Genomic DNA, 12,834 nt, shown 5'->3' with positions numbered 1-12,834 from the left:
ATATAAATTAATTAATAAATAAAAAAAAATATATATATATATATATATATATATATATATATATATATATATATATATATATATATATATATATATATATATATATATATATATAAAATAGTGAAGTTATGCAAACTGTAAAATGCATTAAAAAAACAACTTCATATGTTATGATGTAGGCGTTCACACAATGTATGCTAACTGTAATCTACTTTACCATGTAAGGGCTCACATTATTATAACTTAGAAGTCATGTGTGTACTCTATGATGCCTTACAATGCAGCACTGAACACTATGATATTTTACAATGAAGTTGCACAAACTCTATACCTTAAACTACTATACTTTACTAAACACTGAACAATGCAGGTGCTCACCCTGTCGAGAACTCTTATTTAGTTTTAGAGTATATAATTCAGATGTCATCCGGCAAAAAGAGTAATGACTAATAATCTTGTTTTAGATTATTGTTGGTTGGTTGATCTGTCTGCCATGTCTTTTATCCTCATGCTCTATAAAAAGCCAACTCATTCAGGAGCTCATAAGCAGTGAGAAGGAGTTCATAAAGGAAATGGACTTTGTTACATCGCACCATCTAAAGCATATTGAGGAGGAGAGCACACCACCTGAAATCTGCAGCCACAAAGACAGCATCTTCCGCAACATTAGTGACATCTCTTCGTTCCACAGGTAAGTGATGAGGGCTTAAATATAGTATTGCAATGTGGTAAACTACAGACCTTAGAGGAATATCATTCCAAAACTCAAGATTAACACAGTTCATGCAAGGGTGTCAACTTTAGGTTATTCCTGTTTTAGTTTTGTTAAACGTTATTGTATAATGTATTAGCAAGAATGTCTAGATTAATATTTCTGGCCCCTCAATTTATTTGTTTGTTCTTTACTTTGTTCTCTGTAGCTCTTTTCTCCCTGGGCTGCAAAATTGTGACACTGATGATGACATAGCCATGAGCTTCTTAAAAAACACAGAAGGATTCGAGAACTATTTGCAATACTTGGTAGGTCAGGCAAAGGCCCAGGCTACCATTAGTGTGAAAGATGTTCATCAATATTTCAAGGTGAGAGCATTTAAATGACTAATATGTAATTATACCATACTCTTACTATACATTCAGTATTGTATTTCTTACAGATGATTAATTCCTGATTTATTGGCACTCTTAATAAAACTGTTAGTGTGTGGAATGCATGTCATTTGTTTTAGCATAATGTGTTGTTAGTATTAGTTTTTTGGGAATTTAAACTACTGAAACGTAATGTTTGCTATAGTGTTTAATTTAAATATTTTAATTTTGATAAACCTGCATAGAAAAATGTTTTAAAAGTTTTAACTTAAAAAAGCAAGTTACACATATGATATCTTAATACAGCAACATATTAAGTTGAAATTATTATATAATAGCATAAGTTAAAATAACAACAATTTTATTGTATATTTTAAGCATATAATTTGTAAACAAATCATTGTGGCATGGTTGTTGGTCTGACACCAGGCTTGCTTGTCGATATACAGTGAGGAAAATAAGTATTTGAACAACCTGCTATTTTGCAAGTTCTCCCACTTAGAAATCATGGAGGGGTTTGAAATTGTCATCATAGGTGCATGTCTACTGTGAGAGACATAATCTAAAAAAAAAAAAATCCAGAAATCACAATGTATGATTTTTTTTACTATTTATTTGTATGATACAGCTGCAAATAAGTATTTGAACACCTGAGAAAGTCAATGTTAATATTTGGTACAGTACCCTTTGTTTGCAATTACAGAGGTCAAACGTTTCCTGTAGTTTTTCACCAGGTTTGCACACACTGCAGGAGGGATTTTAGCCCACTCCTCCACACAGATCTTCTCTAGATCAGTCAGGTTTCTGGCCTGTCGCTGAGAAACACGGAGTTTGAGCTCCCTCCAAAGATTCTCTATTGGGTTTAGGTCTGGAGACTGGCTAGGCTATGCCAGAACCTTGATATGCTTCTTACAGAGCCACTCCTTGGTTATCCTGGCTGTGTGCTTCGGGTCATTGTCATGTTGGAAGACCCAGCCTCGACCCATCTTCAATGCTCTAACTGAGGGAAGGAGGTTGTTCCCCAAAATCTCGCAATACATGGCCCCAGTTATCCTCTCCTTAATACAGTGCAGTCGCCCTGTCCCATGTGCAGAAAACCACCCCCAAAGCATGATGCTACCACCCCCATGCTTCACAGTAGGGATGGTGTTCTTGGGATGGTACTCATCATTCTTCTTCCTCCAAACACGTTTAGTGAAATTATGACCCGAAAGTTCTATTTTGGTCTCATCTGACCACATGACTTTCTCCCATGACTCCTCTGGATCATCCAAATGGTCATTGGCAAACTTAAGACGTGCCTGGACATGTGCTGGTTTAAGCAGGGGAACCTTCCGTGCCATGCATGATTTCAAACCATGACGTCTTAGTGTATTACCAACAGTAACCTTGGAAACGGTGGTCCCAGCTCTTTTCAGGTCATTGACCAGCTCCTCCCTTGTAGTTCTGGGCTGAATTCTCACCTTCCTTAGGATCATTGAGACCCCACGAGGTGAGATCTTGCATGGAGCCCCAGTCCGAGGGAGATTGACAGTCATGTTTAGCTTCTTCCATTTTCTAATGATTGCTCCAACAGTGGACCTTTTTTCACCAAGCTGCTTGGCAATTTCCCCGTAGCCCTTTCCAGCCTTGTGGAGGTGTACAATTTTGTCTCTAGTGTCTTTGGACAGCTCTTTGGTCCTGGCCATGTTAGTAGTTGGATTCTTACTGATTGTATGGGGTGGACAGGTGTCTTTATGCAGCTAACGACCTCAAACAGGTGCATCTAATTTAGGATAATAAATGTAGTGGAGGTGGACATTTTAAAGGCAGACTAACAGGTCTTTGAGGGTCAGAATTCTAGCTGATAGACAGGTGTTCAAATACTTATTTGCAGCTGTATCATACAAATAAATAGTTAAAAAAAAAAAAAAAAAAAAAAAAATATATATATATATATATATATATATATATATATATATATATATATATATATATATATATATATATATATATATATTGTGATTTCTGGATTTTTTTTTTTGGATTTTGTCTCTCACAGTGGACATGCACCTACGATGACAATTTCAGACCCCTCCATGATTTCTAAGTGGGAGAACTTGCAAAATAGCAGGGTGTTCAAATACTTATTTTCCTCACTGTAAATACATGAAATGGCTGTCTCCGTATTTATCAACTAGAAATACACAGATTCAGAGTTGGCAAATGTGGACCCTGCAGAAGGTCCAGTACTGAGTGTGAACAGTTATCTTCAGAGACCACTGGATAGAATCCATAAATACAAGGACCTCTTAAAGGTAACACACTTCTTTCATAAATTACAAATTATTGACACTGTGTGTAGTTTTTAAATTATACTTTTATCAGCTATTTTTATTTGTTTTATCTCAGTATCAAAATTATTATTTGTTTTCATTTTAACAAATTGAAATGTGCATAAAGCAGCATTGATGTGGTTTTGGAATGTGGTCTGGCCTGTAGGAGATGATCAAAAACAAGGCGAGAAATGGACAGAACTGCTGTATTTTAGAAGAGGCCTATGCCATGGTTTCTGCACTTCCCACACGTTCTGAAAATACCCATCACGTCTCCCTTATTGAGAACTACCCTGCTAATCTGGAAGCTTTAGGAGAGCCCATCAGACAGGTACTGAGGCACACACAAATACACACACACACACACACACACACACACACACACACACACACACACACACACACACACACACACACACACACACACACACACAATGTCAGGGTTGTTAGTGGACATTAAGGAATTGCATTAAACACATTTTACATTAAGGTCTGTCCAGATGAAATCCCGAAAATATAAAAAATGTGAACCTTTTTGAAGTTAGGTCCTCAGTATTTACTGGCGTCTCTGAAGGCTTTTTTATTACTTTTTTGGCTGTAGACTAACATATTTGCACTTGTCCACTGGTAATTAGCTATCTAAACACCTTACTGCACTTGCACCCACGTTCCTGCTCATTTTCAAAGCTGTAACCATTTAATGAAAAATTTGGTTTGATTACTAAAGGCTTTTACCTGAACCTCATAACAGCCTGGATTAACCCATGCATAAATCTGGTGAAATTATATTTTGTGTATGTGTAAAGGAAAAACATGCCACAAGACCACTATTTATTTTTTTCTGCAAGCTCATAGTTGAGATGAAGAACACATATAATGACACAATACTGGTTTTGTGTCATTTTCCCAAGCAAAAGTTGAAATTTTAAAACATATAATAGAAAAAAACAGAAATAAGTAATCATAGATTACATTTTTGAATTTGCCTCAGGTGATGTATATTTGTTTGTCTCTGCATTATTTAAGAATAGAATTGGGGTTTTGTTTGTTGCAGGGTCCATTCATAGTGTGGGAGGGTGCTCCAGGAATCAGATCCTCTTCAAGAGGCCATCACCGCCATGTCTTTCTCTTCAAAAACTACGTCATCATCTGCAAACAGAAGCGAGACGCAAACTTAGATGTCCAAACCTACACATTTAAGAATATGATGAAGGTAAAAAAGAAATCTACTTCATCCCGATCTGTTAATCATTTTCTCATAACAGCAAGACATGAAGTGTTTTACTTCTTACTCAGTGCTGTCAAGATTGTGCGCACGCGTTTATGTTTTTTTATAAAAAAAATTTAATACTTTCTGCCTTTCAGCTCACCAACATTGACGTGAATGAAACTGTGGAAGGAGATGAGAGGGCGTTTGAGATTTGGCATGAGCGTGAGGACTCTGTGAGGAAGTACACGCTGCAAGCACGCACAGTCATTCTGAAGAACTCCTGGATCCGTGAACTCCGCAACCTCCAACAACGCTACAGCATGCCAGCATGGAGTAAGTACCTCACATTCCACACCACACACTTTTTTCCTGATGTTACCTAATTACATAATTTTTTTTATCTGCCACATATTCCAATTTGTTATTGTTTCAAAATTGTGTGGAATTGTTGATTAAACGAATTGAGTCTTCAACTATATCAGTGCTTTATAGTAGTCAAGGGTAAAACTGTAACTTTATGGGGATTTTTGAAATCCAGAGAGGTACAGTTTTAAGGTTTAAACTTAATAGTAGATTATAGTGGTTTAGTAAAGTATAGATCATGTATTTAAAAAAAGTATGGAGTCTTACGTATTAAAAATTATCAATATGCGTAGTGATAAAATATTTCATATAAATTGTGTGTGTGTGTGTGTGTGTGTGTGTGTGTGTGTGTGTGTGTGTGTGTGTGTGTGTGTGTGTGTGTGTGTGTGTGTGTGTGAGAAAAGGTCCACCCGATTTTGAAGCAGTGTTGACTGACTGCACAGCTGAATTGGGACAGACAGTTAAACTGGCTTGCAAAGTCACTGGATCTCCAAAACCCGTAGTAGCTTGGTTTAAAGGTGAGTACATCACTGGTTCTTTATTAATTTATCTGCTTCAGTTTAATTCAACTTAATTCAGTTCCATTTTATTTGTGTAGCGCTTTATACAATGGATATTGCCCCAGAGAAATAGAGTTTATGAAGTTGGAATGTGTAAATTTAGTGCCTATATGTTTGTTCTTTATAAGTGTATAACTACTGAGCAAGCAAGTGGCAAATGTGGCTAAGAAACCTTGAGAAAAAAACAGATTCAAAAGGGAATTCATCCTCATCTGGGAGGCACTGAATGTCCATTCCTTAGTACAGTTTACTATACAAAAAATGCAGTTGCCATAAAAAAATTTACAGAGCAGTGAAGTGTTTGTATTATATGTACTGATTTTCCTACTATATTAGACAAATGATATGCTGCTCAATCCTAATGCATATATATATATATATATATATATATATATATATATATATATATATATATATATATATATATATATATATATGATTTTGCAGATGGCCGAGCGGTGGAGATCGACCCTCACCACATCATTATTGAGGACCCTGACGGTTCTTGCACCCTTATCCTAGATAATATGACTGCTGACGATTCTGGCCAGTACATGTGCTTTGCTACAAGTGCTGCAGGAAACGCCAGCACTCTGGGGAAGATTATTGTACAGGGTAGGCTTTAGGACCCAGGTTCCACTATTTGTAACATTAGTTATAACAATGTGAAATAAATCTTGTTAACATCTTTTTGTTTGTTTGCATTGCTTCTGTAGTGCCGCCCCGCTTTGTCCACAAGTTGAGAAACGCTGTGCACATTGCAGGAGAGGATGCTCAGTTCACATGTACAATACTAAGTGCTCCAAATCCAAAAATAAGGTATAAGTATTTTGATGCCTCATTTATATTGTATACACGACACAAATGTTGCATCATCTGTGTTCTCTTTCTGTGTTCCTGCCCCTGTTCAGGTGGTTTAAAGATGGCAGACTGCTCACAGACCAGGAAAAGTATCAGACGTACAGTGAGCCACGTAGCGGTGTGGTGGTTTTTGTTATTAAGAACCCCGGAGAGAAAGACCTGGGCCGTTATGAATGTGATGTACGATATTGCATAAACATAACTGCACATTTCATCAATCTTTAAACAGTCATTTAGTGTAGTTTTGGTAGAACAGTAGATCAATCATTGTGATTTCACTTTCTAATCACTCAGAATTCAGTTTTTATCACCTAGATTTTTATTTTTTTGTCTAGCTCTCGAACCGGCTTGGCAATGCGAGGTGTGGGGCAGAGCTGGTTCTTCCTACAGTTGCAATGGCAGGAAGAGAGCAGGCCATCTCTATTGAAGGTAAAGATGATGATTTAAAGTTAATTATTGATAATGAAATTGTGTCAGTAAGACTCTAGCAAAAACCCAGGACGAGAACCCATTGAATTAAATTAACTTTTTTGAATTTGATTATATTACATATATTATGAAAAATATTTTTTTAATTTATTCTTGAAAACCTGCTCCTTTCACTGTGCCAAATTTTTATTAATTATAATTTCATTTGTGTGGGGTTTTGTTTTCTTCTAGTTACCGAACAAGAAACAAAAGTACCAAAGAAAACCATAATCATGTAAGTTAAATTTTTTTTTATTGTATTTGCATTTCTATCAATTCAGTACAAAAAATAAATACACTGTGAATGTAGAATTAAATCAAGTACAAATTAAGTACAAATAGAAGAAAACACTGCTTTAAATGTATTTCATGTAATGGGAAATAACATGTAGGCTATTTATTTATGTTTGTCTATTTTAAAAAAAAAGAATTATAGACCAAACCTATTTTAATAGTTTTTGGTATAAAAGGTGTAAAATACAAAACCAAGGCCAGAGGCTGTTCCAGTACTTGGAACAATTGTGTTCTCTACCCATCCATTTATCCATTAAACTATCCATCTATACATCCATCCATCCCCCATTTATTAATTCACTTACTCACTCATTTACTCACTCACTCACTCACTCACTCACTCACTCACTCACTCATTCATTGTGTAACATTGTTGAGATTTTTAATGCCTGAAATCAGGACATCAGTTCTCAGTCCCTTTAGCAGGATGCCTTGAGGACTTGACAAAACATGTTAATCATAACTAGCTGTAAATAGTCGATAGTAAAATTTGTTGCCAACTGTTTAAAATTTTGTTAATACCTTATTGCAGCATTTGCAGTTATTTTCATGGTTTAAATATTCTTTTTTATTTTGTACTTCATCAATAGAAACCATTAACAGTTAACTGTAACAGATATTTATTGTATATACAGCGATTTGCAATTGTGAACTACAAATCCTTTTGCAGAGAGGAGACCATCACCACTGTGGTAAAGAACACACGAATGAAGCGCCATGCCTCTCCCCGCACATCCTCCATGGGAGTTTATCGCTCTGAAACCTCCACCCCTGAACCCCAACGACAGAGAAGAACACTGGCAAGAAAAACCGTCCCCACTCTGTATGTGACAGAACCTGAGGGCGCCACAGCCAGAAACCCCAAATGGGTCGAGGTGGAAGAGATTATTGAGTATAAAGTGAACAAGTCACCAAAGCTGCCGAGGAGAAGAGGTGCTTCTCCCAGCAAGAGGCAACCCCCTGATAACCCTAACATTAACAACTCTAACAACAAGTTAGTAGAGGCAATGGAAATGTCTGGAGCTGGCATGGACTCGCAAAATCTCTCTTGGAACAATGAGGCAGCAAACGAGTCAGAAGCTGAAAATGTGGGTTCTGCAGAAGTGGAAGTTGTGGAATTTGATCAGCCATGTCTCTTGACAGAAATAGACACTGACTCCGATGATAATCAGGCAGCTGGGTTTGAGAACCACAGTAATGATCCCTTAGATGGTGGGAATAAAGTGTTCACCCTGGAAGACCTGGAGGATTATGTTCCTAAAGAGGGTGAGACATTTGGTTGTGAAGATTCAAACGTACCTCCAGAGAAACCGTGTGAAATTTCTGTTCTGCAAAGAGAAATTAATGAACCTACCGTAGGGCAACCTGTCCTGCTAAATCTGGGCCGTCCACTAGCAACACCAAAAGTGCGTCCAGGGTTCTTCAGTCGATTTAAAGAGCACTTCTCTAATGCCTTTACTGACCCATCTTCAGCTGGGTCAAGCAGAGAGAAGATAATACCAATTTGTGTCAGTGGACTCTCTTACAGCCAGTCTACCTCCATTCCCGGTCACAGGAAGGTGGAAGTAACTCGTATGTACTGTTCTGAGGTTCAGCGAGGGACAGCTGGTGGTCAACAGAGCTTCAAAGCCCAAATCTCTGCACCAGTCGGACAACCGGTTACCGTTTCGATCCCCAAGATGAGCCAGTCTGGAAAGCCATAACCAAGAAGAAACTAGTCAAAAATGTTGAAAAGGAACCCATGTACCCAGTCTTGTCTTAAAGCCCCTGTCAGCTTTTACAAATAATTTTCTTCCTTCTAGCTATAGCTTCCATAGTCAAATTTTTTTGTCTACAAAAGAAAGAACATTAGTTCCTTACTTCAAGGCTGTTTCGAATCAGACAGGAGCGTATAGGAGAAAGGTGACCTCAGGTAACACTGTCTACCAATGTGAATAAAATGATTTTTCGCTTACTGTGTATTTTACATACACTATTTTGCACACACTATGTTTTTTTCTACCCCAAAGTTTTCCCTAATATGTTTTGTTTAAATCTTCCTAATCTTATTTATCACAAAACAGCATGAACGATTTTGCTAACATTATCATATAGCAAGAAACAGGGAATGAATTTTTCACTGCATGTTTCTAAAATGATGAAGCTTTACCATCGTTTTGAAGAAGTAGGTGGCCAACACTTTTCTAGGTAACAATTTTATTAAGTTTATTAAGTAAGTTAATTAGGAACAATACATTTAATAAATAATTCCCTCTCTTTGAACAGAAAACAGTGTGCAAAATAAAGTTTTGCTTGTACGCAGTCAATGAAGTGCTGCTATAAATTTTCAACAGATTGAAACATTTAGTAAAGATAATGTAAATTTTTCTTGTATTTTGAATAAAATGTTAAACTATTGTTTAACTTTGATTGCTGGGGGGAAAAATTAACATAAAAAAATACTTTTGCTTCGCTTTGCCTTTTGAGGTAATTCTGGCATAGTCTTCATTTATTAATATAGCTAAGTAACGTCTATGTTTGATAGAGGCTTCTAAGTAAAACATATCGTTTAAATCTTGAGCAAAAATGCAAATGGGATCATTCCATATTTTACAGAAGGTCCCGAAAAGCCCTCGCATAGGGCAACTAGGGGCTACAATGGCATAAGGCTTGGAGTTTTAAGCTTGAGGCTTGAATTTTTAATGATTGATACACAAGAAAGTTGGATGTATAGCATGTCCTAACATATTATACCAAAGTACCTGCAATAATAAGCATCCTTAATATTACCATGAATGCTTTCTTTAAAAGAAAATTTACATGACAAGACCTACAGAGCTAACCAGTGTGAATGCTGATACCTGATACACTTGTAGTAGCACCACACACGTATCAGGGTTGCAATATTATCCTGTTTGCATGTAATCGTATGCGCCTGTGATGATCAACTTGTGATTCAATAAGTTCTGTTTAACTGAAGTGTGTTCTTGGAAATGGTTTATGCTCTGAAATATACTAACAAGTTCAGCAGTGTGTAATCTGTACACTGTTTTACAGTGCATGTCTTTACCGTGTCTCAAATGCAGTACTGTATCGTATTTATGAATATATGTAAATGTATTCGCGTGTGGTGTCCTCTGTTGTTGCAGCAAGACTGTTTTATTCAGCTTAAAAAATATATTTTGGCATGAGTTTTATCTATAAATTGAGAAATTCTATAGTAGTATCTATCCTCTAAAGTCTGTTTTAAAGTGCACTAGATGATGGAATTGTGTTTACACGTTGGTTGGTGTGTGTTAGTGAAAATGTTAAGACACCTAGTGTAAATGACTGTAAATGAGATACTCAAATTCATAATAAAAAAATCGTGTGTCCTGCTAAGTATAACTAAATTAAATTGTATTTCTCCTTTGGTACAGTCAACATGCTTACCTGTTTTCTTTAAAGCCATAGGATATTCATTTTTCTTTTTTTTTTTACATTACTGGCCCCCTCTGGTTGAAACATGGTATTGCACCAGTAATTCTGTGCAAATGTCACAGCTGTTCATAAAAAGCAATGGGACATTTCAGTTAGATTCCTGGTTAAAAAAGAAAGAAAAACTGAGAATGTGAGTCAGTGTTAAAGCTACTTGAGAAGTTAATTTAACATAAAACAAAGTCTAACGTCAGAGAAATGTAACAGTAATAGTAGCTTTTTAAAGTAAAGGTAGCTTTTTAAAAGTCCTATGGTTTTCTAGTCAGATTTACACACAATATTAGTTAAATTTTTACATATTTGTTTGCAAAGCAAACCCTCATAAATGTAGAGATAGCATGAAATACAGGGTTAATAATTGAGAATCGAAATCAGGACCCTATAGCTAGAATAGCACACCTCAATCTCTTCTTAACTAAAAACCCTTCACATCAGAGCATCACCACACCCCTTACTTACCAGTTAGTCATCATTTTAACCCTTGTAAAAAATGTATATTAAATGTTTATGTGTGAATCTTAGTGCCATGTTAACAAAGATGACTTTGACTAAATGTGCTCAAATCAGGACCATTGTCTTAAATTTATCAAAGGTTAAGCCTTTAGGTTGATAATCAGATAGTTCAGAGTTCAAGTCCCAGCTCCAACAAGCTGCCGCTGTTAGGTTCAATTGCATAACCATCCAGTTCTCAAATGTCTTACAACTTTTAATCTTAAATTAGTTATCTGGAAACAAAACATCAACCAAATGAGCTAACGTTAAAAGGCACCATGCACAAATCACATGGGAGAATGTCATGCCTTGGTTATATTGGATAAATGAAAAATCCCATTTTGTTGTGTTGTAACACTACAGGCTAATACTCACCTCCTAAAGCAATATATGAAATCCAATTATATCACACACATCCTACAAAACAGTGTTTTATTCAATAGTCACACATCAGGGATCCTTGTCCTTACTTTGGGTTCTCGGATGCAAGCACAACGGCTTTTTATATTGCACACTCTCATTTATTCATTTCCACTCCACACATGCTTATCTATGTGTGTATGTACACTTCTTCACTGTATACATAGAAAGGCATGTATACACGTTAACACACATAATTAAACATGTAGATTTGTACATATAAATTTTTATATAGACCTATAAATTTACATGTACACACATTTATATGCGAGTGCAAACAGTGCACTCTGGCATACACACACACACACACACACACACACACACACACCCACGGACACACATATTGCAATCATACTGAAAAAGGTCCCTATGAAAACACCTGGTTGAATCTTTTTGATCAGCTGATTTTTTTTTTTTTTTACATATGTTTTATGCATGTTGCTCTTTTATGTTACACTAATGGGGTCAATTTGCATAATGTATACAGAATTTTTTTTTTTTTTTTTCTTTTTTAAAAACTAATCAGCCTTTTTATAAACAAAACAAGCAAACAAAACCAAAGGAAAGAACATTTACAGATTAGGTCCCCATCGGCAGTCGCTCCTGCTGACAGAATGACATCAAGCTGTACAGTGCAGTCAAAAAACAAACAAACAAACAAAAAAACCCACACAAAAAACATACTTATATCTCAGCTTTGTTTACAGGTACAGCCATATTGAAGGCACAAAGATCTACAAATAGTAGTTTTCTCTTCCCCACTTTTCTTTCCATAGAGTTGTACAAAATAACTTTTTTATAATAATCTGTGCAAGAGAAATGTCATCTTGCACTATCTGTACAAGTCGAGAAACAGAGGGTGTATATATATATATATATATATATAAAATAGAAATAAAATGCATGGACAGACCAGAGGGGCTGTGGTTACTTTAACATATTCAGTCGCCTGACTTAATAATGCTCTAACTCCAACATTGCAATGCTACATTGTGTGTATCCACCTGCAAAATAAACCATGTCGGTTAAAACCTGGTGCAAAAGTGCGTCGCTCGTATTCTTATTTACTTTATTTCCCAGTGTTCACCTCTTCAGTAGAGCAGAGACAAAGAGCAGCAGAGAGACCAAGAGGCCAAGAGGTCAGCGGTCACTATATGGTGCCACCTCCAGAAATTGGTGGATACAATTGTATGTATGTCTGTGTGTGTGTGTGTGTGTGTGTGTGTGTGTGTGTGTGTGTGTGTGTGTGTGTATATATATATATATATATATATATATATATATATATATATATATATATATATATATA

General features: G+C 36.1%; 2 protein-coding genes across 29 annotated transcripts in view; one reads left to right on the top strand and one right to left on the bottom strand.

Annotated features, from left to right (window-relative positions):
- obscnb (obscurin, cytoskeletal calmodulin and titin-interacting RhoGEF b) overlaps positions 1–10,533 on the top strand; it is a 59,050-nt gene extending 48,517 nt beyond the window's left edge. For all 28 annotated transcript variants that reach the window (XM_083567263.1, XM_083567259.1, XM_083567257.1 and 25 more), the window contains 13 exons: positions 524–691; positions 921–1,080; positions 3,267–3,383; positions 3,568–3,732; positions 4,456–4,614; positions 4,767–4,944; positions 5,379–5,492; positions 5,982–6,149; positions 6,251–6,353; positions 6,446–6,575; positions 6,731–6,824; positions 7,056–7,098; positions 7,828–10,533. In XM_083567263.1, coding sequence (XP_083423389.1) covers positions 524–691; positions 921–1,080; positions 3,267–3,383; positions 3,568–3,732; positions 4,456–4,614; positions 4,767–4,944; positions 5,379–5,492; positions 5,982–6,149; positions 6,251–6,353; positions 6,446–6,575; positions 6,731–6,824; positions 7,056–7,098; positions 7,828–8,860 — 2,632 coding nt within the window. In that variant the 3' untranslated portion in view covers positions 8,861–10,533. The remainder of the gene's footprint in view (positions 1–523; positions 692–920; positions 1,081–3,266; positions 3,384–3,567; positions 3,733–4,455; positions 4,615–4,766; positions 4,945–5,378; positions 5,493–5,981; positions 6,150–6,250; positions 6,354–6,445; positions 6,576–6,730; positions 6,825–7,055; positions 7,099–7,827) is intronic.
- The window catches only part of gnal2 (guanine nucleotide binding protein (G protein), alpha activating activity polypeptide, olfactory type 2), a 19,133-nt gene continuing 16,246 nt past the window's right edge, over positions 9,948–12,834 (bottom strand). The window contains exon 12 of the mRNA XM_083526959.1: positions 9,948–12,834. This exon is cut by the window's right edge and continues 1,251 nt beyond it. The gene's annotated coding sequence lies outside the window, so the exon portion shown is untranslated.

This window comes from Silurus aristotelis (assembly GCF_946808225.1).
Source record: "Silurus aristotelis genome assembly, chromosome: 1".
Classification (NCBI taxonomy): domain Eukaryota; kingdom Metazoa; phylum Chordata; class Actinopteri; order Siluriformes; family Siluridae; genus Silurus; species Silurus aristotelis.
Note: the sequence above shows the minus strand (reverse complement) of the source record. Positions and strands in the feature narration are given on the sequence as shown.